Source organism: Martes martes, assembly GCF_963455335.1.
Source record: "Martes martes genome assembly, chromosome: 17".
Lineage (NCBI taxonomy): Eukaryota > Metazoa > Chordata > Mammalia > Carnivora > Mustelidae > Martes > Martes martes.
Genome location: NC_137905.1, coordinates 40,446,242 through 40,467,253, shown reverse-complemented (window position 1 = coordinate 40,467,253; position 21,012 = coordinate 40,446,242). Strand labels below are relative to the sequence as shown.

Genomic DNA, 21,012 nt, shown 5'->3' with positions numbered 1-21,012 from the left:
CGCCAATTTTTCATCCTGCCCGCCCTCCACCTCCCATGGCGCCGGATAGGCTACGGTGTTAGAGATCGACACCTGAGCTGGCCAATAATAGGACGGACCACACACTGTTTCCGCCCCGGAGAATTTGAATGCAGACAGCTGGTTGCCAAGAGCTACGGGGCGGAGTAACCTTGGCTCTGACTGGCCGAGGAGAAAGGAGAGCCAATGGAAGATGAGGTTGTTGCGAAGTGCATTGCGTAGAAAAAGCGTCTCGGGCTTAGCCAGCGGGAGGAGCTCAGGTTCCACGGAGCTGCCCTCGCCTGTTAGGATATCTGTACGTCCGTCCAGCCCTGGTCCGGCCACTCCCCGCACCAAGGATGCTCCAGGGGTTTCGCAGGGGCCGCAAGAGCCAGTTTGTAAGTAGATCCCGGGGGCCAGGAGTTAAACGGGAATGGGTTGGGATTCGGCCTGCGGTTGAGGCCAGGTAGCAACGCAAAATGACGTTGTTTCCCACTCGAGAGGCCGTGATTTGTTGTGTTCTAAAGCATCCTCTATCCCACGGTGGGGCTCGTCAGACAGGAGGCGCCCTGTCTCCCCTGCAGCGTTTCCTCAGGTGTCTGGGAGCACTCCTGCAGGCACGGTCCTACTCCACCGCTGAATATGCCCCCGTGGGAAGCCGTTCTGGAGTCCTCCCTCCGCTACCCACCGCGAAACCCCATCAGCCAAGTTCCATAGATTCTTCCCGCCAACTATAACCTGCAGCTGTTCCCGCCTCCACCCTGGCTTCCAGCATCTTCCTGGCTGCTGCTGCAGCTCCTCGCCGTTTCTCTGCTTCCAGTCTTGCCCTAGGCCCGTCTTCCACGTGGAAGCCGGGGGGGGGGGGGGAGTGTCTAATAAAACGGACAACATCTGTCCGTGCTGCTGCGCTGCTTAAAACCCAGTGCATCCAACACACACACACACACACACACACACTCACTCTCACTCACTCACACTCACTCACTCTCTCTCCAGTCATTTCTTCTATTCGTTCGATTCTAATAATTCTAATAAAACGGACATCTATCCATGCTGCTGCGCTGCTTAAAACCCAGTGCATCCAACACACATACACACACACACACACACACACACACACTCACATACACTGTCTCTCTCTCTCTCTCTCCAGTCATTTCTTCTATTCGTTCGATTCTAATAATTCTAATAAAACGGACATCTGTCCGTGTTGCTTTGCTGCTTAAAACCCAGTGCCTCCAACACACACACACTCTCTCTCTCTCCCTCCCTCTCTTCCTCCCTCCCTCCAGCCGTTTCTTCTATCATTCAGGCCTTTGCTGTTCCTTCTGCCTGGAATGCTGCTCTCCAAACCTTATCATGGCTACTGTGTCACTGTAGGCGCCTACTCCCAATTTCATGCCGATCACTGCCTGAGGAGCCTTTCCAGGGGTCAATTTCAGTGGGTGTTCCTCACTGATACACAGGTTCTCCTTAGTCAGGTATAAAAACTCTTAAATAGGAACAATCACCAGTCTTACCTCCAACGCATTCTTCTAGGCTCTCCTCAGAGGAATACTTGTTATTTCTAGAACATTGCCGCCAACGTCTTGCTTCTTTCGTTTTTCATGCTGTTCCTTCTTCCTAGAATGCTTTTCCATCTCATTTCCCACATATGAGAGCAATGGCCATCTTCGATGACCCAGTCTAAATGCCTCTGTGATTTTTCTCCAGGGGGGACATTAGAGGTCCCCTTGCTGGCCCCCAGACCCGGAGGAGCCCTGCCTTCCCTGTGCCATCCCAGCACCAAATTTGTCTTTACCCTTCCCTTAGCACTTTCCATAATTCTGTGTTACATGATAAGTACTTGGGTGCTTTTCCCTCCGTACTCTTACTACCTTGTCGATGAAGACAAGTTTTCTTCATTGCAGTCCAGGTGTTTTGCCTTTAGTAGGCGTGAATAACGACTAGTACTTAGAGAGTGAAGGTTCGGCTATACTCAGAAACTTCTGAATGACTGCCAAGTGCCTAAAGCCAGATTCTGATTTTCGTTGTGTGTAGGAGCTAGTTTTCGCTATTCTGCATCATTGAGGTAAACTGTCTAAAATCTTTATTAAGCTTCCACATCGTGTAGACTAATGGGGGACGTGCTTGAGTTCCAGGGTTGATAAAGAAAAGAACATTGCCTGCTCTCCAGAAGCTTCCATTCTGCAGACAGGGCAGCAAGAGAGGGAGTAGGGTCATCGGAGGTCGTGCTGTGAGGCTGGAGGTCCTAGAGGGTGACTCTGGGGGATGGTCAGGGAAGCCCCTCTGAGGAGGGAAGGATGAGAGGTTGCCCACAATGGGCAGCTGCAGTGGTGTTCCCTGGGTGAGCATGCTTGCCTGGCCATATGGGAATTGGGGATGGCAGGGGGAGGACTGGGTTCCTGGTGGGATTAGATCCCCGGGTGGCCAGTGCAGGTGTCCCCTTTCACCCTTCACAAGGTGTCAACAGGACCCAGGTGATCCCATACACCAGTGACACTGCTGGGTTTCATTTGTGCAGAAACACATCATCCATGGCCTTCTACCTGCAGCCAGCATCGCACCAAAACCAGCTGTGCCACGCACACCTCCTCCCCGCAGCCCCAACCCTTCTCCAGAGAGACCAAGGTGAGTCTCAGGTGGACAGCCATTAGATTCACATCCTTCGAAATGTTTATCTTGGTTCCATAATGAAGCACTTAATATGGTTTCTCTGTGGGAAAATGATCTGTCCCTTTCAGGTGTATGGAGTTTGTCTGTTTCATAATTGAAGTAGTTTTCCAGATTAAAGCATTAAAGTCCAAGTATATAGGTTCATGGTATGTTGAAAGGAATTTGAATTATGCACAGAATTTTCTTTTGAAATACAAGTCTGCCTTTTAAAAGAGCTGATTTGGGGGCACGTGGGTGGCGCAGTGGGTTGAGCCTCTGCCTTGGGCTCAGGTCATGATCTCAGGGTCCTGGGATCGAGCCCCACATCGGGCTCTCTGCTCAACAGGGAGCCTGCTGCTCTGCCTACTTGTGATCTCTCTCTCTCTCTCTGTGTGTGTCAAATAAATAAAATCTTAAAAAAAGAAAAATAGCTGATTTTGGGGAAGGAAGGAAAAGGATGTTCACTCCCCAGAGCCTGGGATTCCCCCATCTTCCGGTGCTCCCAGCATCAGAGAACTGACTTTCTTTTATACCTAACACTCCTGCCTGTGCCTTCTAAGGGCTTAGACACAGGAGAATTTTAGACTCTTTTTTATCCATAAAAAAACATGGATACATGGCTTGACACTTACCATTGACTTGACAGAACTAATTTCGTGCAAGGGTGGTACCTTTTAGTGTTCTTTGAAATTAGAATATGGTATGCCTCCTGAGAGAAGAACACTGTGAAATGTTTTTAGTGTTTGTTTTTTCTCAAGTACCATGTTGCTAACAAGAAGAACCATTTATTAGTGTTTACCACAAGCCGAGGACTGTTGTAAGTCCTTCAGAAGCATTATTTCATTCCATGCTCTCAATGACCCTCTGAGAGAGGTCTTCTTGGGCTCTCTAGCTTAGCTCGGGTTCAAGTGCCTGCACTGGTGCAAAGTGTCACAGCTGGCAAGCGATGGCCCCAGTACACCTGTGGGTCTGTCTCCCCAGCTCTTCAGTGTCTCTGTGACCAACCCTGACGCTGTGTCATTAGGACTTCCATGTTTCTGTGGCAGCAGTGATGGCGAGAGACGGTTAGCTTTACCTTCCATCCTCAAACAGAAAAACCAACACATTTATGTCATGGCAAGCATGTTGTAGGTCGATTAGAAAATCTTTGTTGTCTCTTCTCCTGTACAAAAATGTCTTCCTGGATTATAATGTTTATAAGCCAAAAATAATCCACAAGGCTTTGGCAAATATGGCCTATTTCCACATTTTTTTTTTCATTTATAGGAACTGGCGTTCAAATTACATTGAGATGTTACCACGCTTCATGTGAAGTGTAATAGTGTAAGAATCCTACAGCCATTGACTTCCGTCTCCTCCTTCCCATCCTTCATGTTACTGTTGCCCCTTGTAATTCCATACGTTATAAATCCCACAGTGTATTGTTATTTTTGCCGTAAGCAGTCTTTTTATGTTTCTTAAACCAATTTTATTGAGGTATAATGGACTTAAACTACATATTTGAAACGCATCATGTTGCGACATATATTTACACCCATTAAACCATCACTGTAATCAAGATAATAAACATATCCATTATCCCCCAGGTTTCCTTGTGGCCCCCTTTGTAATTCCTACCTCTTGTCCTTCTCTCCCCCTTCCCATTCCTCTGCCCAGTCCACCCTTGCCCCCATCTCCCCGCCACCACTGAGCTGCTTTCTGTCACATTAGATTAGTCTGCATTTCCTAAAATTCTATACAAGTGGGATTACACAACATAATTATGCCGGCTTCTTTGATTCAGCATAATTATTTTGAGATGCGTCCATCATGTAGTGACCATCAGTAATTCATCCTTTTTACTGCTGAGTAGTGTTCCATCATATGAATAATGAATATGTCACAATTTGTTTCTCCGTTTACCTGTGGCTGGATATTCAAGTTGTTTTCAGGTTTTATTATGTTAAAACTAAAGCTGCCATGGACATTTGTGTACAAATCTTTGTTTCCTACACATGCTTTCGTTTTTCTTTGATAAATACCTCGGAGTGGAATAGCTGGGTCATAGACTTGGTGTATATTTATTAAGTAACTGTCAAACTGTTCTCTGAAGTTTTAATTTATGTTCTCACCAGCACTGTGTGAGTTCCAGTTACATCCTCACCAATACTTGATTTGTGCAGTTGTGTGTCTGTGTGTGTGGCTTTATAATTTAGTTGACATTAGTTCTAACTCATATTGCCTGTTGATAGGATTTTGGAAGTGGTGACGGTGCATAGGTAACAATGTATAGAGCTTGTTTGGTGAATCTCCATCTTTCTTATGCTTTCTGGGTGACCGTATACTGATTTGGTGTGGCCGATTCCTTATTCCTTCGGCCCAGGCAGCTCTGTTGTGCCTGGAGTCCATGCGCACATCTGAAATTCCCAACTCTTTCCTTGCAGATTTCTGGATGTCTCTACCCAAGGGGGCTTACTTCTTGAAGCTCACTCCACAGATATGCTTATGAATGTAAATTTTGGACATTCTAAGTGGTATACTTAGTAGTATAATATAGTACAGTATATATAGTATACCAAGTAGTATACTGGTAGTGTAGTAGTATTTCATTGTGGTTTTTTTGCATTTCTTTGATACCTAAGGTTGTTGAGCATCTTTTTTTTTTTTTTTAAGATTTTATTTATTTATTTGACAGAGATCACAAGTAGGCAGAGAGAGAGAGGAGGAAGCAGGCTTCCCGCTGAGCAGAGAGCCCGACGCGGGGCCCAATCCCAGGACCCTGGGATCACGACCCGAGCCAAAGGCAGAGGCCCTAACCCACTGAGCCACCCAGGCGCCCCGGTTGTTGAGCATCTTTTGGTGTTTATTTGTCATTTGTCTGTCTTCTTTGGTGAAGTGTCTATTCAAATCTTGTGCCCACTTTTGAAAATGGGTTATTTGTGTTCCTATTACTGTATTTTGAGAAGAGTTCTTTATCTATTCTGGATACAAGTCCTTTATCAAATCTGAGATTTGCAAATATTTTCTCCCTGTATGTGGCTTGTCTTTTCATTCTCTTAACAATGTCTTTCAAAGAGCAGAAGTTTTTAATTTTTATTAAGTTTATCATAATAATTTTTTTCTTTTACAGATTATGATTTCAGTATCATATATAAGAAATCTTTGCCTGATCCAAGGCCACAAAGATTTTCTCCTGTATTTTCTTCTAGAAATTTTATAGTTTTGGGTTTTATATTGTGGTCTATGATGCAGTTAGAGTTTAATTTTGAATATGATGAAGGAGGCACAGATTCAGGCTCATTTGTTTTGCACGTGGATATCTGGTTGTTCCGGGACCATTTGATGAAGAGGCTATTGTATTAGCTCCCTACTGTTGTGTAACAAATTACACCAAAACTTAGTGGCTTAAAGTATAAAACAGTCAATTTTTTTATCCCATGGCCCATGATGCTCCTTTTTAAAAAAATTATTTCCTCTTTGGGGCGCCTGGGTAGCTCAGTGGGTTAAAGCCTCTGCCTTCTGCTCAGGTCATGATCCCAGGGTCCTGGGATCCAGCCCCATGTCGGGCTCTCTGCTCAGCAGGGGGCCTGCTTCCTCCTCTCTCTCTGCCTGCCTCTCTGCCTACTTACGATACGATCTCTGTCTGTCAAATAAATAAAATCTTTTTAAAAAAATTATTTCCTCTTTGTGTTTCATTTTGGTGGTTTTTTCTTGTTTTGCCTTTAATTTCACTAGTCTTTTCTTCTGCAATGGCGATCTGCTGTCTGTCCCATAGAGTGTAATTTTCAGATCTCAAAGCTCAAGTCTTTTTTAATACTCTCTCATGTTTCTACTTAGCTTTTTGAACCTATGGAATATAGTTACAACTGCCTTTTTTTTTTTTTTTAAGATTTCATTTATTTACCTGACAGAGAGATAGAGAAAGCAGGAATACAAGCAGGGGGGTGGGAGAGGGAGAAGCAGGCTCCCTGCCAAGCAGGGAGCCCGATATGGGGCTCAGTCACAACCCGAGCAGAAGGCAGACGCCCAACGACTGAGCCATCCAGGCACCCCAATAACTGTCTTAATGTCCTTCTCTGCTAATTCTAACATATGCTTTTGGTTTCGAATGGGTTTCTGTTGATTCTCTCATCATCTTGGGTCGTGTTTTTCTGTCTCTTTGCATGCCTCGTTATCTTGGATTGCATACTAGATGCTATTGTGTCACCTTGCTGTATGCTAGATATTTTTGTATTCCTACCAATCTTCTAGAATTTTGTTCTGGTAAGAAGTTAAGTTTCTTAGAACCAATTTGATCTTTTAGGTCTTGTTTTTATGATTTGTTAGGTACATCTGAAGTAGTGCACAATCCTGGACTAATTACTCCCCACTACTGAAGCAAGACCTTTCCAAGGACTGTACTCAATGTCCTGTAGATTTTAATTTTTTCCCATCTGTCTGGTGGGAACAGGCATTGTCCCCAACCATGTGTAAGCACCTGGCACTGATCCTCGAATCGTTGTTAGTAGTTCTTCCCCCAGCCTTGGATAGTTTCCTCACATTCATGCACTGAGGAATGTTTTGCCGAACACTCAGGGGGCTATCTACAGATTTCCGGAGCTCTCTCTGTTCAGCTCTCTCCTTTCTGGTCCTCTGTCCTGCAAATTCTGTCCGCTGTGCTGTTCCTGGACTCTCAGCTCTGTCTCCACAGCTCAGGAGGTCCACCTGACTCCACTGTGCCATGACCTGGAAGTTCTCTGAGGCAGTAAGCTGACACAGTTGTAAATCCATTGCTTTGTTTTGCTTTTTCAAATGGGAATGTAAATTCATTACTCTGTCTTTCCAGTATTAGAGTTTTGAATAATTTGCAAGTGTTTTTAAAAATGCCTTTTAAAGTCTTTTATATCTTTTTATGGAGGCACCAGGGTGGCATAGTCAGTTAAGTATCCAGCTCTTGGTTTCAGCTCAGGTCCTGATCTCAGGGTCATGAGAGCCTGGTTCGGGCTCCACACTCAGCATGGAGTCTGCTCGAGATTCTCTCTCCCTCTGCCCCCCACAACTTGGGCGTGCACGCGTTCTCTCTCTCTTGCTAAAATAAATAAATACATATCTTTAAAAAAATAATTTAAAAATAAAATTTTTGTATTTTTTGTATCTCCCATTTTTGCCCCCCATTCTGATCTTTTATTTTAAAAGGAAACTACTTTAAAAAAAAAAAAAAAAGAAAACTACTTGAATAGAGACTGCTTAGATTAGAGACCTGGACCCATCTCCTTAATAGGAAATCTTGGACAAGTCATTTATATTTTAGGAAAAAATGGAGATGGCAGTAATATGCATCCATTCAGTTGGTGTGATAATGAAATGAGGCACATAACAGCTGGTTGGCACGCAATCAGGTACACACTGCACATGGAGCAGAAGGTCACCCTTCAGTAATTCTCGTGACCTGTCGTTCAGGCTTCAGCTTGCTGGTTTGTGTCTCACCTTCTCCCTGGCCTGTGCTTGTCTAGATCTGCTCTGGCTGCAGTCATCCTAGCAACAACGCTGACCGGCCGGACTGTCGCCATTCCTCAGCCACGCCAGAGATCCCTATCTGAGAGTGACACGACCTGCGTCGAAAAGGACAGTTTCATCGAGCCCTATGCCACCACCTCCGAGCTGAGGCTTCGGTGAGGACCCTGTCACTGGCTCTGCTGCGTCTCTGACGGAGGTGCCCCAGGTCACGTGTGCGTGTGTGCGTGTGTGCGTGCGTGCATGCATGCGTGCATGCTCATGCGTGCCTGTGACTGGAGTTAGTACTCAGGTTTTTCATCATCAGGGTCAAAGGGCTGCTGTCCTGGGACGTTGATTGCTTTTGACTCCTATCAGAATTCTCTCTTGCATGGCTCTTGTGAGATTATGGCTCGTGAAAGCCCTGGGTGTTTTCATGGCCACACAGAGCCAGCAAGTTCAGGGCAGCCTTCAGCCCCTCACGGGACTGTCCCGTGCCACCACCTCTATGCGAGAGTTGTCACCCACCACCTCTTGTGTGGCCTTCTCTGAACATTGCTGCTGATTTTACCTTCTTTGGCACTTACATTGCAGCCTGTTCTCTTCTTTCACATTATGTGCTCTGTTGCTTGAGCTGGGCGACCGCCGACGTCGGGCTGGGCGGTCAGCAAGGTTTCCTCATCAGGAAGAGAGCACTGGCAGCAGAGCTGAGGAAGGTATAGGGAGTGCCTGGGAACGGCTCAGGGACTTGGGGGAAATGGTCAGTGTGGGCCTCGGATGAGCTTTCAGGACAGAAGAGGGAGCATGACCCAAGGACAGATGTGGGCACCTGAAGGAAGATGTTTGTGGCGGGGGTTGGGGCACTTGGATGAGGTGAGCAGTCATTCAAGATGGCCTGGAGGAGTGGGCGGGGGCCAGCCTGGTGATGCCTTTGGTGGCCTGTTCTGAGGTTTGGTCCTCCCCACCCCCTCCCGCTAGGAGCACCAGGAAGACACTGAGGGCTTTAAGGGCTTATGGGGTAGGGTTGGGGGAATACATGACCAGATTTGCCTTTTATCTGTCATGTGTATTCAATTTTGTTTTTTGAGGGTTTTTTGGTGTTTTGTTTTGGGTTTTTTTTGCATACCTTTTTATGCAGTAAGATCTGTCAGTCTGTAGTTTCTGACATTATTGTGAAATCTAGAAAGGCCTTCCCTATTTTTTTTTAATTTTTTTAATTAACATATAATGTATTATTAGCCCCAGAGGTACAGGTCTGTGAATTGCCAGGTTGGCCTTCCCTATTCTGTGAATGCTCACTTATTTCCTTCTAGGACATGTTAATATTTTTGGTTTTCACATTTTAATCTTGACTTCATTCTGAGATGTTTGAATATAGCCTGTTTTCCTCATAAGAATTTCACTTTAGCTGGATTAGAATTTAAAGATGAGGAAATGATCTTAAACTTCACTAGAAAGAATGAGCAGATAAGACCATCAGAGGAAATCCAGAAAGAAAGAATTTTGACTTGGGGGAGGGCTGGATTAGCCTCATCATACTTAAAATGCGTAGTTGAAGTAGTGCAAACAGTAGGGCTGGCTACATAGAGAGGTACGTGTGGATGCCCTGAGGGAAACTGGGGTTTGCATGCTGGGTGATGGTTTCATAAAGACCACTTCACAGAGCAAAGGGGAAGGAAGGGGTTCGACAGTGTAGTGATTAGCAGTAGCAGAAAAAAAATCTGCTTCCAGCCTTGCCTAGTTCAAATACCAAACAAATTCCTATTTAAATGAAAGAAATTTGTTCCTTTCATTTATGAAATGAAATTTATGTGTGTGTTTATATTTATGTGTATTTATATTTATGTGTATGAACATACACATAAATAAGAGCAGGAAATCCTATAGTCAGTGTTACCAAACCTCTGAGGCAGATGCCTGAAGTGCCCTTCTAAGCTAAGAATTTAGAAGGTAAAAAGTGTTTTTTAATTATCTGTATGTTAAAAAAGAAATTTACATAGGCACAATTGAATTAATAGAATAGGAAAAATACTTACAGTAAATACAGAGTTTTGAGTTTTGTAGATAAATATAGATTAATTATAGATTAAATTTGAATTGAAATAGACCTATTAGGGACGCCTGGGTGGCTCAGTTGGTTAAGCGGCTGCCTTCAGCTCGGGTCATGATCCCAGCATCCTGGGATCGAGTCCTACATCGGGCTCCTTGTTCTGCAGGGAGCCTGCTTCCCCCTCTGCCACTCTGTCTGCCTGTGCTCACTCTCTCTCTCTCTGACAAATAAATAAATAAAATCTTTAAAAAAAAAAAAAAAGGAAATAGACCTATTAGAAGCAAAGTAGATCAGTAGACAAAGGGCATGAACAGACAGTTCATCACACAATTATTGCACACAAATAAATGGAAATATATTGTTTTGGTAAGAAATGCAAGATTTATACATGAGATTTAAGTTCTATTGCCAACTTTTAGAAAATTGTTACTAATGGAGTCACTATTGTAGCTGATTGGTGAAATGATTTTGTGTAGTATGCCTGTAGACCCCCAAAAGAGTCATACCATTTAACTCAGCAGTTTACTGTACAGTTATCTGGTTCATAAGACGGATCCTAAATATGGAAGAGATTATTTGCATGTAGATGTTCATTATAGAGCGATTTGTAACAATGATAATGGGGGGGGGGACTTAAGTACAGGAAGTAGCTGACTAAACTGGTATATCTATTTGGGTCTTACCTTTAACATTTTGACTTTAAAAATGTGTTACCAATGAGGCAAACTGTGTATGTAGGCAGTGATAGGAACTAGAAAAGCCTACGTTAAGAGGCTAGAAAGAAATGCTGAGTGTACAAGGAGATGGGATTGTGGGTGACTTAATCCTTTAGCTTTTGTATGTTTTGTAAGGTGGTTGTAATCATTTTATGGTGGGGACTTGGAGGTGGGTCCATATACCGATGTGAAGTGTTCGGGGCTTTGCTTTTTTATTTTGCTCCCGACCTTTTAATGCAGACCAAATTGGCAGAATGAGACAGGAAGAAGATCTTCTTTGCCATCCTTTGAAACGCTGGGCTCCAGGGAGGAGGAGGAGGACACGGACGCACAGCTGTCGTCTGGCTGCGACGAGTCGGAGGATGTCAGCGCTCCCAAAGCAGAGGGAAGTCTCAGTGCTGCCGTGTATGCCATGCCCCACAGAAACCAGGTGTGGCTCACATTCCAGAACGTCTTCTGCACCCTGTTAGCTTACTGTAAAATTGTGTAGAGTGCACCAGTAAGGATTTTCTTTTTTCTCTTCTGCCTTTAATGGCTTTTGTCTGGAGGCTGATTTTCTGAACACAGACAGTCTCACTTTTTTTATCTGGTCAGGCAACAGATTTCAGACTCTTTCCTTTATTGTTCAAAGACAGGGCCTTCAGAGACAAAGGTAAACATCCTCACATTCTCAACGTAGATTTCCAGCCAGTGCTAAGTAAACCCACTCTTTCCTCTGGCCCCCAAGGCTACTCCTTTCCTGTCACTTTTCCAGTGTCAACATGCATGTTGCAACCTTTCTTCAAATGCATGCCCGACAAGAGGAATGTCATCATTCACCTCGGTAGTAGCTGACACTCTTTGAGCGCTTACCATATGGGAGTCTCTGTTGCAAGTTCTTCCGCGCGGTTAGCCCCCACTGCCTCAGTGAGGTAGGTGGCATTTCAGGCCATGTCACGAGGGAGGAACTGTGGTACAGAGAGGCCAATGGAGCCCATTCCTCCGCCGCTGCCCGAGCTGCTCTGGTTTCAACTCCGCGCTCCCAGGGTTTGGGAAACTAGATAACGCTGTTTCTTTAATGGCAAAAGACAGCACCCTAATTTCTTTTTCTTTTCTCTCTCAGTGTCACTATAACACGTGTTACAGTGACTATATATACAGACTTGCAGCATCAAATGATACTCAGATTGTATTTCTGTTGAGTACCCCCTACTGTATGGAATCAAACATTCAGTGGTCCTAGAGAGCTTAGTTTGAAGAGTCCTTCTGTGAGTGTTTCATGAACTAACCATCCATCACTTTGTAACACATGCAGACTGTAGCAAGCAGGGTGAGGTTTCTCCACAACAGGGAGGCTGGAGCAGGTAGATGGCAGCCAAGCCTGGAGCAGGTTCTGCCGCAGGCCCAGGGGAAGTCCCTCTGCCCCTCAGTCTGCATACTTTCTGGCCAGTATTTTACACTGAGGTTACAGACAGAGCTGTTTATCACTCAACTATTTTGGAAGTAAAGCTTGCTACCCCATTTCCCGTAGAAGAGAGTCTAGTGACAGAAACAACCTCCTTTGTCATTAGCAGAATACATATTTTGTTCTGTAGACGTGTCTGTCACGGTGGCTTCAGGATCCATGTGCAGTTGGGAAATTTTGTTTCAGTTTAAAATGTGAAAAGTAGAGCAAGACAGCTAACAATATCGAGGGATGATGAGGTTCTGGAGGGACCATCTAATGTTGGTGTTGGCCTGTGCAGGGGTGGGGGTGAGCTGGTACTACCACTTTGGAAAACTGTCTGACATTTCAGTTTCTATTAAAGTTGAACATCTCTATTTTCTGTGACCTAGCAAGAAAACACACGGAAAAGTAGAAAGTAACATAACACATTGTTATTCTCATTCTCCAGAATGTAATATTGACAGCTTATATTTTCTTGTTTCAGATTTTTTAAAAAAGAAATGAAATTACAGTTAGGGTTGAAATCTTTGTCTCCCTCCTTGGAAGACCATCTGCTCTTAGATTTGGAATACATTTTAGAAGTTTGTGTTTTTATTCTTTTACTACAAATAAGTGTCAGCAGACAAATACAGTACAATTTTTTTTGTTTTGTTTTTAAAGATTTATTTATTTATTTATTTATTTGACAGACAGAGATCACAAGTAGGCAGAAAGACAGGCGGGGCGGGGGGGGGGAAGCAGGCTCCGCGCTGAGCAGAAAGCCCTTTGCAGGGCTTGATCTCAGGACCCTGGGATCATGACCTGAGCCAAAGGCAGAGGCTTTAACCCACTGAGCCACCAGGCACCCCTCAAATTTTTTTTTTTTTTTAATTGTAAATAGGTCATCGTAGTGAACCAGTCATTCCATCTCTTGGCTTTTCTCACTTAGCAGTGCAGTTTTGAGATGAATTCACATTAACTTTTTTATGTGCACCCCTACTGACGAACATATGGTTATTTCCTCACACATTTGATCCACACACTTATGTGTGCTGGGTCATGCCAGATGTTGCCAGATTGTTCTCCAAAGCAGCTTTTGTCCTTTTGCCTTCCCACCACCAGTGTATGCATGCCAGTCATCCCATTTCTGTTCATCCCAGCCAAAAGGAACGCCATCCCTATGCAACCCAGGACCCAGAGGTGGACTACCAGGAGCTGATTGCATTTGGAAGGGCTTATCAGAGTCCATACCTTGTCCTGGCCACTGCAGATGGCATGAATGAAAGGGCACTTTAAACTGGAAAGGGATTTCAATTTCCCACAGCCTTACCGTCAGGCTTTTGGGGGTAGGGGTGGTGAAAAGGTTACGGGGGTGACGCAAGAGGTAGAGGAAGGCACATTGACGTTTTCTGAGCCTTTAATAAAGGCTAAGCAGCTTATATGTACCATCTCATTTACTGCACACCCTCGGGTTAAGTGTGTGAAGAAACAGGGTAAGTGACTTGGCCAAGGTTGTTACCCAACCAACCATCAGAGGCAGAGGCAGGATTCAGACCAGGGCAGCCAAGTTTCTCTGTTTAGAATTAAAATTTGCGTTCATCGTCCTTTTACCTGTTGAGACTATTTCTTAGACATAAAGCTTTCTTTGAAACTGTCCAAATATTCTCAAATTGATAAGATTAAAGTATATACTTTTGGGGAAAATGGGTGTGTGGAGCCAGTGAAAATGCTATTTAATCGCTCAATGGCACCAGCTCTGAAGGAGATAGTGCCTGAGGGGTACATTTAAGGTCAAAAAGTAAACTTGCCATCTCTGTATTTACTATAGACATTCTTTAATCTGAGGTAAATAATTTATAATTTTTTCCTTTCTTATGAGTCATTCCTACTTCCTTTAAACAATTTTCAAAACTAGAAAGATAAGGAAACAGTGACCCAAATCAAGTGATTTGGATTTAAATCTATACCTCATGCCTCTCTCTGTGTTTCAGGGTAGTTGGGCAAACATCTTCATGTGAAGTGTGCACCCGCTCAGAAATGGCCTAACATGGAAAGGAAGTCTTGTTTTCAGCAGTTTTCTTATTGGTGCCAACCAAAAGTAAGGCTGGAGGGGAAGAGGTGGGCGTGAATTTGTGGCCAGTTCCCACGAAGCTAGCGTCCAGTGGACAGAACAGTGCCGTGGGCATTCAGAGACCTGGCTTCAAGTCCATGCTTCTTGACTTCCCAGCAGTATGGCTTGGGTAAGTCAGATAATCTCTCTGCACTAAAGGACCATGTTAGGGAGGACACTCTGGGTAGGTCAGTAATTCAACATACAGTGACTGAGCATGCAGTGAGGACCAGGCAGGGTGCTGGGTGCTGGAGAAGCGGTGTAAGACAGAGTCTGCAGTGACACAGTCACCAGTTAGCCAATCACAATTAAAATAAATGTTACAAAGGAAGGTTATAGGGTGGCATGAGACCATGTCGGTGGCAGGGGACGTAACTTTTCTGAAGGAACTGTGGAGAGAGACAGAAAAGGGACGGGAAGAAGCTCCAGCCCCCTTGCATTTCCCTTTGAGGTCACTTGATTCTTCTGCATGACACCTTGGTAGGGTCGCTCATTATCCTTTGCAGTTCAGTAACTTCACCAGAGTTCACTGTGGTGTGTGTTGTTATCTGTCCTTTCTTCCTGAAATTTAGTTTGATGTTTAATTCTGCAGACACAGATTTTCATCTCCCTTTTTTGTTTTCAGGGCACATTTCCTTCCCTATTTTGTTTTATCATTGACTAAGCTTATCTATTTATTCTCCTTTGGGAACACTTACACATTTGTTGGCTGTCCTTTGTCTTCCATGTCTGTTCTATTTTCTATAATCACTTGTCCCTCTTTTTTCTTTGCAGTGTCACTTTCTGGGATTTGCTCTGTATACCCTCCTCTCTTTGTCACTGTGTTATTGCTTCTAGTATAGCTTTTACCTTCTCTGTATTGATTTCACTTTTCCTTTTGGTTTTTAGTTTTACCAATTTACTTTCCACATCTTTTGTTGCCTTGTTGCTTTTCTTGGTCTTCTGTATCTCTTCTTTGGGTTCTTCTTTGGGATATCAGTCTGTGCCATCCTTCATTTCATGGAGGGAATAGAAACCGGATTCCAGACAGTAAAAGTGGGCTCTCCACTGGTGTCTCCTTTAGCTTCTTCTCCCCTCGCTTCTGCTGTGCGGGAATGACTCTGCTTTTCCTGGGCCCCTCTTCACCCTTACTCTCATTGCCCCCATCAGAACATCACTGTGGACCTTTGTAACTGTGACATGTTGTGGTTTTTCAAGCATCGGCATGCCTGAAGTCTGAAGAGGTTTGGCAGCTTTTGGCTTCTCTCTCCGTTCCAAATTTCATCACTTTGGTAGCTGTTTCCTGCCATTGACTATGCTTTCTCCCCCCCCCCATTCTTTTGATTACTTTCAGTAGATTTTAAGGGAAGAGAGTGTAGTGTAAATGCCTTATTACTATATTTGAACAGAATTCATGAATGTTACCGAAGCTCTCCTGTCCTCATTCTTGGTATTGTCGTGTTTGTGGATTTGCAGAGCGTCTTGTTACAAAGTGCCATGCATTTGCCCACTTGTCCGTGTATTCATCCAGCCAACAGACTGGTATTTGAGGGTCTGCCATGTGCTTGGATGGAGACCCAGAGAGGAACCATTCATGCTGGGGTAAACCAGTGCTCTCTAGAATTTTCTGGAGGCCAAGAAATAGCAGACATTCTTCTGCTGCTGCTCTTGAGGATTAGGAATGTCCCCTTTCTGTCTCCATAGTTTTCAATTTATTTAAATTTTTCTTTCTGTTACACAGGTAATGAATGAATATTTCTTATAAAAGCTTTGGATAGTGCATGTAAAGTGCAAGCTTGTCCCGAAACCTGCTGTTCCTTCCAGTCCTCCTCTTCTCTCCAGGAGAAGCCTCTGTGGTCGCTTTGACATCTGTGTTGGGTTTTTTGTTTTTGTTTTTTTAGCTGCAAAAATGAAATAAACATAAGGTTTAAATAATAGACCTCTAACTCTCTGACCTAAAAAAGTCAAAAGGCAGGAGACTCTAATATTGTTTCAGCTGCTATCAAAGGCTGGTGCCTGAGATCCCCTAGGCCTCCCCTTCCTCATGGTCACCACTGGGTGCAGCTGGTCCTGATCCCAGAGCAGAAAGGAAGAAGTGGGGCAGGGGCCTTCTCATTATGCTGCTCTGTATTTATTAGGGAGAACATTTTTTTCCAGAAGCTTCCCAGCAGGAGTCTCATTGGTCACGTGGCCACCCCTTGACTAGTCACTGGCCAAGGATTCCCGTGGTTCATTGCCTGGGGCTGAGTCCATTTGCACCAAACAGAATCAGGGATCTCTTAGCAAGGGAGAAAGGAGGGCACTGATTACTGGGCAGGCAGTGTAGGGGGCCTGCTGTGGCGTGATTCCTGTGGTCTCTGCGTTTGCGCGTGCATGTCCAGGTACGGATAGAAATACCCCCTCCAGTCTCTGTGCACGGAGGTTATTGACTCTGCTCCACCAGTACTGGCTCCTCTGCAGGAGGCTCACCCCCTTCAGAGGCAGTAGAAAGTCAGGATAGCAACAGGGCACCAAGTTGTCATTCCCACCAATATGCAGAAGCCACCGAGAGAGTGAACTCTGCCATCTTCCAGTAGGAAACACGGATCCCCAAACCCTTAGTCAAGCATGGTGTTAGACGTCTGGAGGTCCTTCTACCTTGCACGGCAGAACTGCCCCTTCCAGAGTTAGTTCTTGGGAGCACTTGACTGGCTCAGTCGGTTGAGCATATGACTCTTGATCTCTGGGTCATGAGTTTGAGCCCCACGTTGGGCATGGAGCCTACTTAAAAAAAATAAAAACAAAACAAAACCAGAAAACCAGACTTAGTTCTTGGTTCACTGCAAATTCTTACTACACACTTGCCTTGACCTTGCCCCCAGGTGGCGTTAGCTGGACCTTCTTGTCGTTCACCTCTAATGACCATAGAATGCATCTGGGGTGGGGTTCCTACCTCAGTATCTATCATTGATGGGAGGAGAGGCTTCAGAGAAGGTGGCTACGGCCCATGGGCTGGGCCCTGTGTCATTCTGGTTAATCTCTGCTGGAGGCCAGGGGATAGTGGGGACTCCGCCCAGATCATTCATTTCCCAACAGCCTCACTCTGGAAGCCGCAAGAATCCACACTTCCAGCTTCCTTGCAGTGTTGGCAGGTTTTCTCCTCCAAGGAATGTCAGAAGGCTTCTGACATCGCTGATTATTGGTGCATGTTTTTGAACTTCATATGCCTGAAATCCCAGAACAGGTATTTCTTTGCATCCAACCACATTGTTAGGTGTGTACAGGTTTACAAGTGTATCTTCCTGGTAAATTAGATATTTTGTCACTATAAAGTGAACCTTTTAACATTTATTTTTGTGTGACATTTTCCATGTTTCTTCTGTTTGATATTTGTATGGTCTGGTTTTTTCCCACCCTTTAATTTCAACCTTTCTCTATCCTCCTGTTTATCTGTGTCTTGTATAGAGCATATTGTTTTTTAAAACAAGTTCACAGAGATATAATTCACACACCACGCTACTTCTCCATTTAGCACTGCAGCAGATAGTTTTTTTAGTGAACCGGGTTTGACAAACTTTTCCTTTGTCTTTTTATTGAAGCATTTAGTCCTTTTGTATTTAAGGTATATGTGAATATATTTGAACTTAACCTTGTCATCTTCAGTTTTTCTATTTCTCCCCTTATTCTTTTTTTTTTTTTTCCCTTTGGTCTTTCTTTGAATTGATGATTTTTTCAGTTGGTTTTCTTTCCCTCTACTAGGTTGCAAATTATAGCTTTCTCCCCCCCTAAAATTACCCTAGTGATTATAGCATGTACATTCTCCTCTCTCAAATCTGGGGTGCTAGACCACCCAGGAAGAGCGTGAAGGAGCCTGGCACAGGTGCTGCAGGCACGTGAAGACAGGCCATTCCCAGCATCTCTGATGTCCATCCACGCTGTGCCTGGTTTGGCCTACTTCTTCCTTCCGTTTCTTCAATACCCAGATAGGTTTTGTTTGAATTACCAAGGTAGTTTTTATAATCAGAAGTATATGGCAGTTTAAAAAATGTTTTAAATTCAAACTTGTTCTTTTTTAAAAACTTTTTTATTTTTTCAAGATTTTATTTGTTTGAGAGAGACAGATAGCGAGAGAGAGTGCATGAACAGGGAGGAGAGGGAGAAGCATGCTCCCCATGAGCAGCGAGCCCAGTGCAGGGCTTGATCCCAGGACCCTGGGATCATGACCCAAGCTGTAAGCAGACGCTCAACTGACTGAGCCACCCGGGCACCCTGAATTCAAACTTTTAAATAGAAGGGTTTTTAGGTTTTTAGGTTTTATGGTCACAAATTCTTTAGGCTTATTAATCATTGTATTAACTATACATAGGGGTACATAGACCATGTACAGCTCAATGAAATTTTATAAAGCAGCCCCCCCCCAATTAAAAAGAAAAATGGCATTACTAGTACCCCAGAAGGTTCCCTTTGTGACAGAGAAGACGTCACTGCTTCCCCGGAGTTCACCACCACCCTGACTCCCAGAGCTGATCAGCTTGTGGAAGATCACCTTAGTTTTGCCTACTCTGAAAACTGTAGTTTTAGTCAGGACATCCTGTACGGTTTGGAGCGTTTGAGGGTCTTCAGTTGTGTGTAGCGGTGCTTGGTTCACTGTCCCTGCTGACGGTAGCCCGCTGTGCAGCCTGGCTGTTCGGGGACTAACTCGTTTTGCTGATGCTGGACATTGGCTTGTCTTGGCGGGTGCTCTTCTGAACACCACCGCCGTAGACAGCTGTGCACACACACGTATTCCAGTGGGCCCGTATGGCATCTAGACACTGCTGTGTGGCACAGCTACCGTCCAGGGCCCGTGTGGTTTCAGCCTCTGCCCTCGGAGACTAGCAGAGAGCGATAGTGGAGGCCCCATGGCACTTTCCCATTTCCTTGATGGGAGTCACTTAACTGATCTTTGACACGGCGAACCAGGCAGTTGGTTCCCAGGAGATAAAAGCTAAGAAGTCATTTCCTCTTTCTTCCTTCAGAAGCTCGGTAGAGTGGGAGACCTGTGTGCCTTTCTGAGTGGGGTCACCCCTGGAGCCCTGTTCTCAGAGCCGGGTGGGCCTAATAGCCCTAGCTCTCGGCTCCGGAACACCCCTTTTGGTGGACATCTTGCCAGTCAGTGGTGGCACTTCTCTGTCAGCTTTGGGAACAGCCCTCCCCTTGCCCACAGCGCAGCGAAGCCTGGCTGGTCACGTAAGCAAGACTTCACTGAGGAGTCAGGAGAGCAGAAGGGACAGCAGCGCAGAGCGTGCCAGTCATGGCTTATTGTACCGGGCCTGGTTCACTGCTCTTCCCCTCAGCCAGCCTCTGCTGCCAGCGGACTGTCTCGGGCTCCTCCCGCGGGGGTCTGTAGGGGACAGCTCTGCAGCCCTGCCACCATTCAGGATACCTATGTAGGACACCCTCACAGACAGTGGCGGGGAGGGTTCCGCTCCCTCAGGAAACTACATGTATAGAGAACCCACACAGCCAGCAAACTTAGCAGACCCGACGACAGACCTTGAGCCCACACAGTGACCTGGATGAGGCTTCTCCCGGGGCAGCTCGCCAGTTCTCGGCCCACACCGTGATGACTAACATGGCGTCAGTACCCGGTTAGAGTCATCCTGGGTGCTGTGCCGAGTGGGTGAGACACAGCCCCCTTTCCTGGCTGCTCCCTGGAGGGAGTGAGGGAGGCAGGCAGCCGGGGTGGTGTGGGCAGGATGCAGAGTTCTCCGTGGCTTAAGCCTAAGCGTAGTTGGACGGCATTGCCTGAGGGACCTGAGGTTTCATCCAGCCCTGCTGGGTGTGGTCCTTTTGTGTCTCAGTGGCAGGTGGCCGTGGAGGAGGTATGGAATAAGACGTTTGAGTTTGAAGGGAGGAAATTTGATACAGATAGCACTTACCACATGTTCTTTTGTCTTTGTAACAAAAGGTTGCATTGTCACGTGGAGTGGACAGTGAAGATGATGAAAATATTTCTAAGGAGGATGGGTTTCCAGGCTTGCTTCTCACAACACAACGTACACAAGAAAAAGGTAAAAAAAAAAATTTTTTTTTTAATACAAAAGCATTTTGTGGCAATAAATATTGGTTAATTTTTTGGACATACGGCCATTGTACCTCTGCCCCATGGTTCTGTGATTGTAAGTGGGAATATTCCTGAGTTCTGTTTTCATTGGAGACAAGTTAGTGATGGCCACTTGCCTGGATGTTAGGCTGTCTTTAATGTATCAGGTGCCTCCTTTGGAGTCCATTCTGTCCATTCTGTCAGCTGTGAGAGGACACATGGTGGGGAGGGTTAAGGCTCAGGCTCTACATTCTACACACTCCTTTCCCGAGGCTCCAGAACAGCTTTCTGTTTCCTAAGGGGGGCTTCCATGTACAGGTGAGAGGAAACCTGCCACACCGTGGGCACTGACAGCTGCTTTGTCGGGACCCTCAGTTCCTCAGGATCACGGGGACCGATTGGAAAACAATACCGGCCCCCTAATACCTGGACCAGAAAACAGTGGCTGGTTAGGTGGCATGTTTTATCCCTGTGCGAAAATCTATGTGAATATTAAATTCGTGTAAAAAAATGTATCTCTTCTTTAATAACAGAGGTAATACTTTCTCACTATAAAAAAACCCTGAAAAAAAAACAAAACAATAA

The 21,012-nt window shown here is 45.1% G+C and overlaps 1 protein-coding gene across 2 annotated transcripts in view; it reads left to right on the top strand.

Annotated features, from left to right (window-relative positions):
* Nucleotides 1–231: 231 nt before the first annotated feature.
* The window catches only part of CEP89 (centrosomal protein 89), a 64,770-nt gene continuing 43,989 nt past the window's right edge, over nucleotides 232–21,012 (top strand). For both annotated transcript variants that reach the window (XM_080827971.1, XM_080827970.1), the window contains exons 1-5: nucleotides 232–395; nucleotides 2,522–2,628; nucleotides 8,124–8,282; nucleotides 11,110–11,299; nucleotides 20,293–20,395. In XM_080827971.1, the coding sequence (XP_080684097.1) occupies nucleotides 357–395; nucleotides 2,522–2,628; nucleotides 8,124–8,282; nucleotides 11,110–11,299; nucleotides 20,293–20,395 (598 nt within the window). In that variant the 5' untranslated portion in view covers nucleotides 232–356. The remainder of the gene's footprint in view (nucleotides 396–2,521; nucleotides 2,629–8,123; nucleotides 8,283–11,109; nucleotides 11,300–20,292; nucleotides 20,396–21,012) is intronic.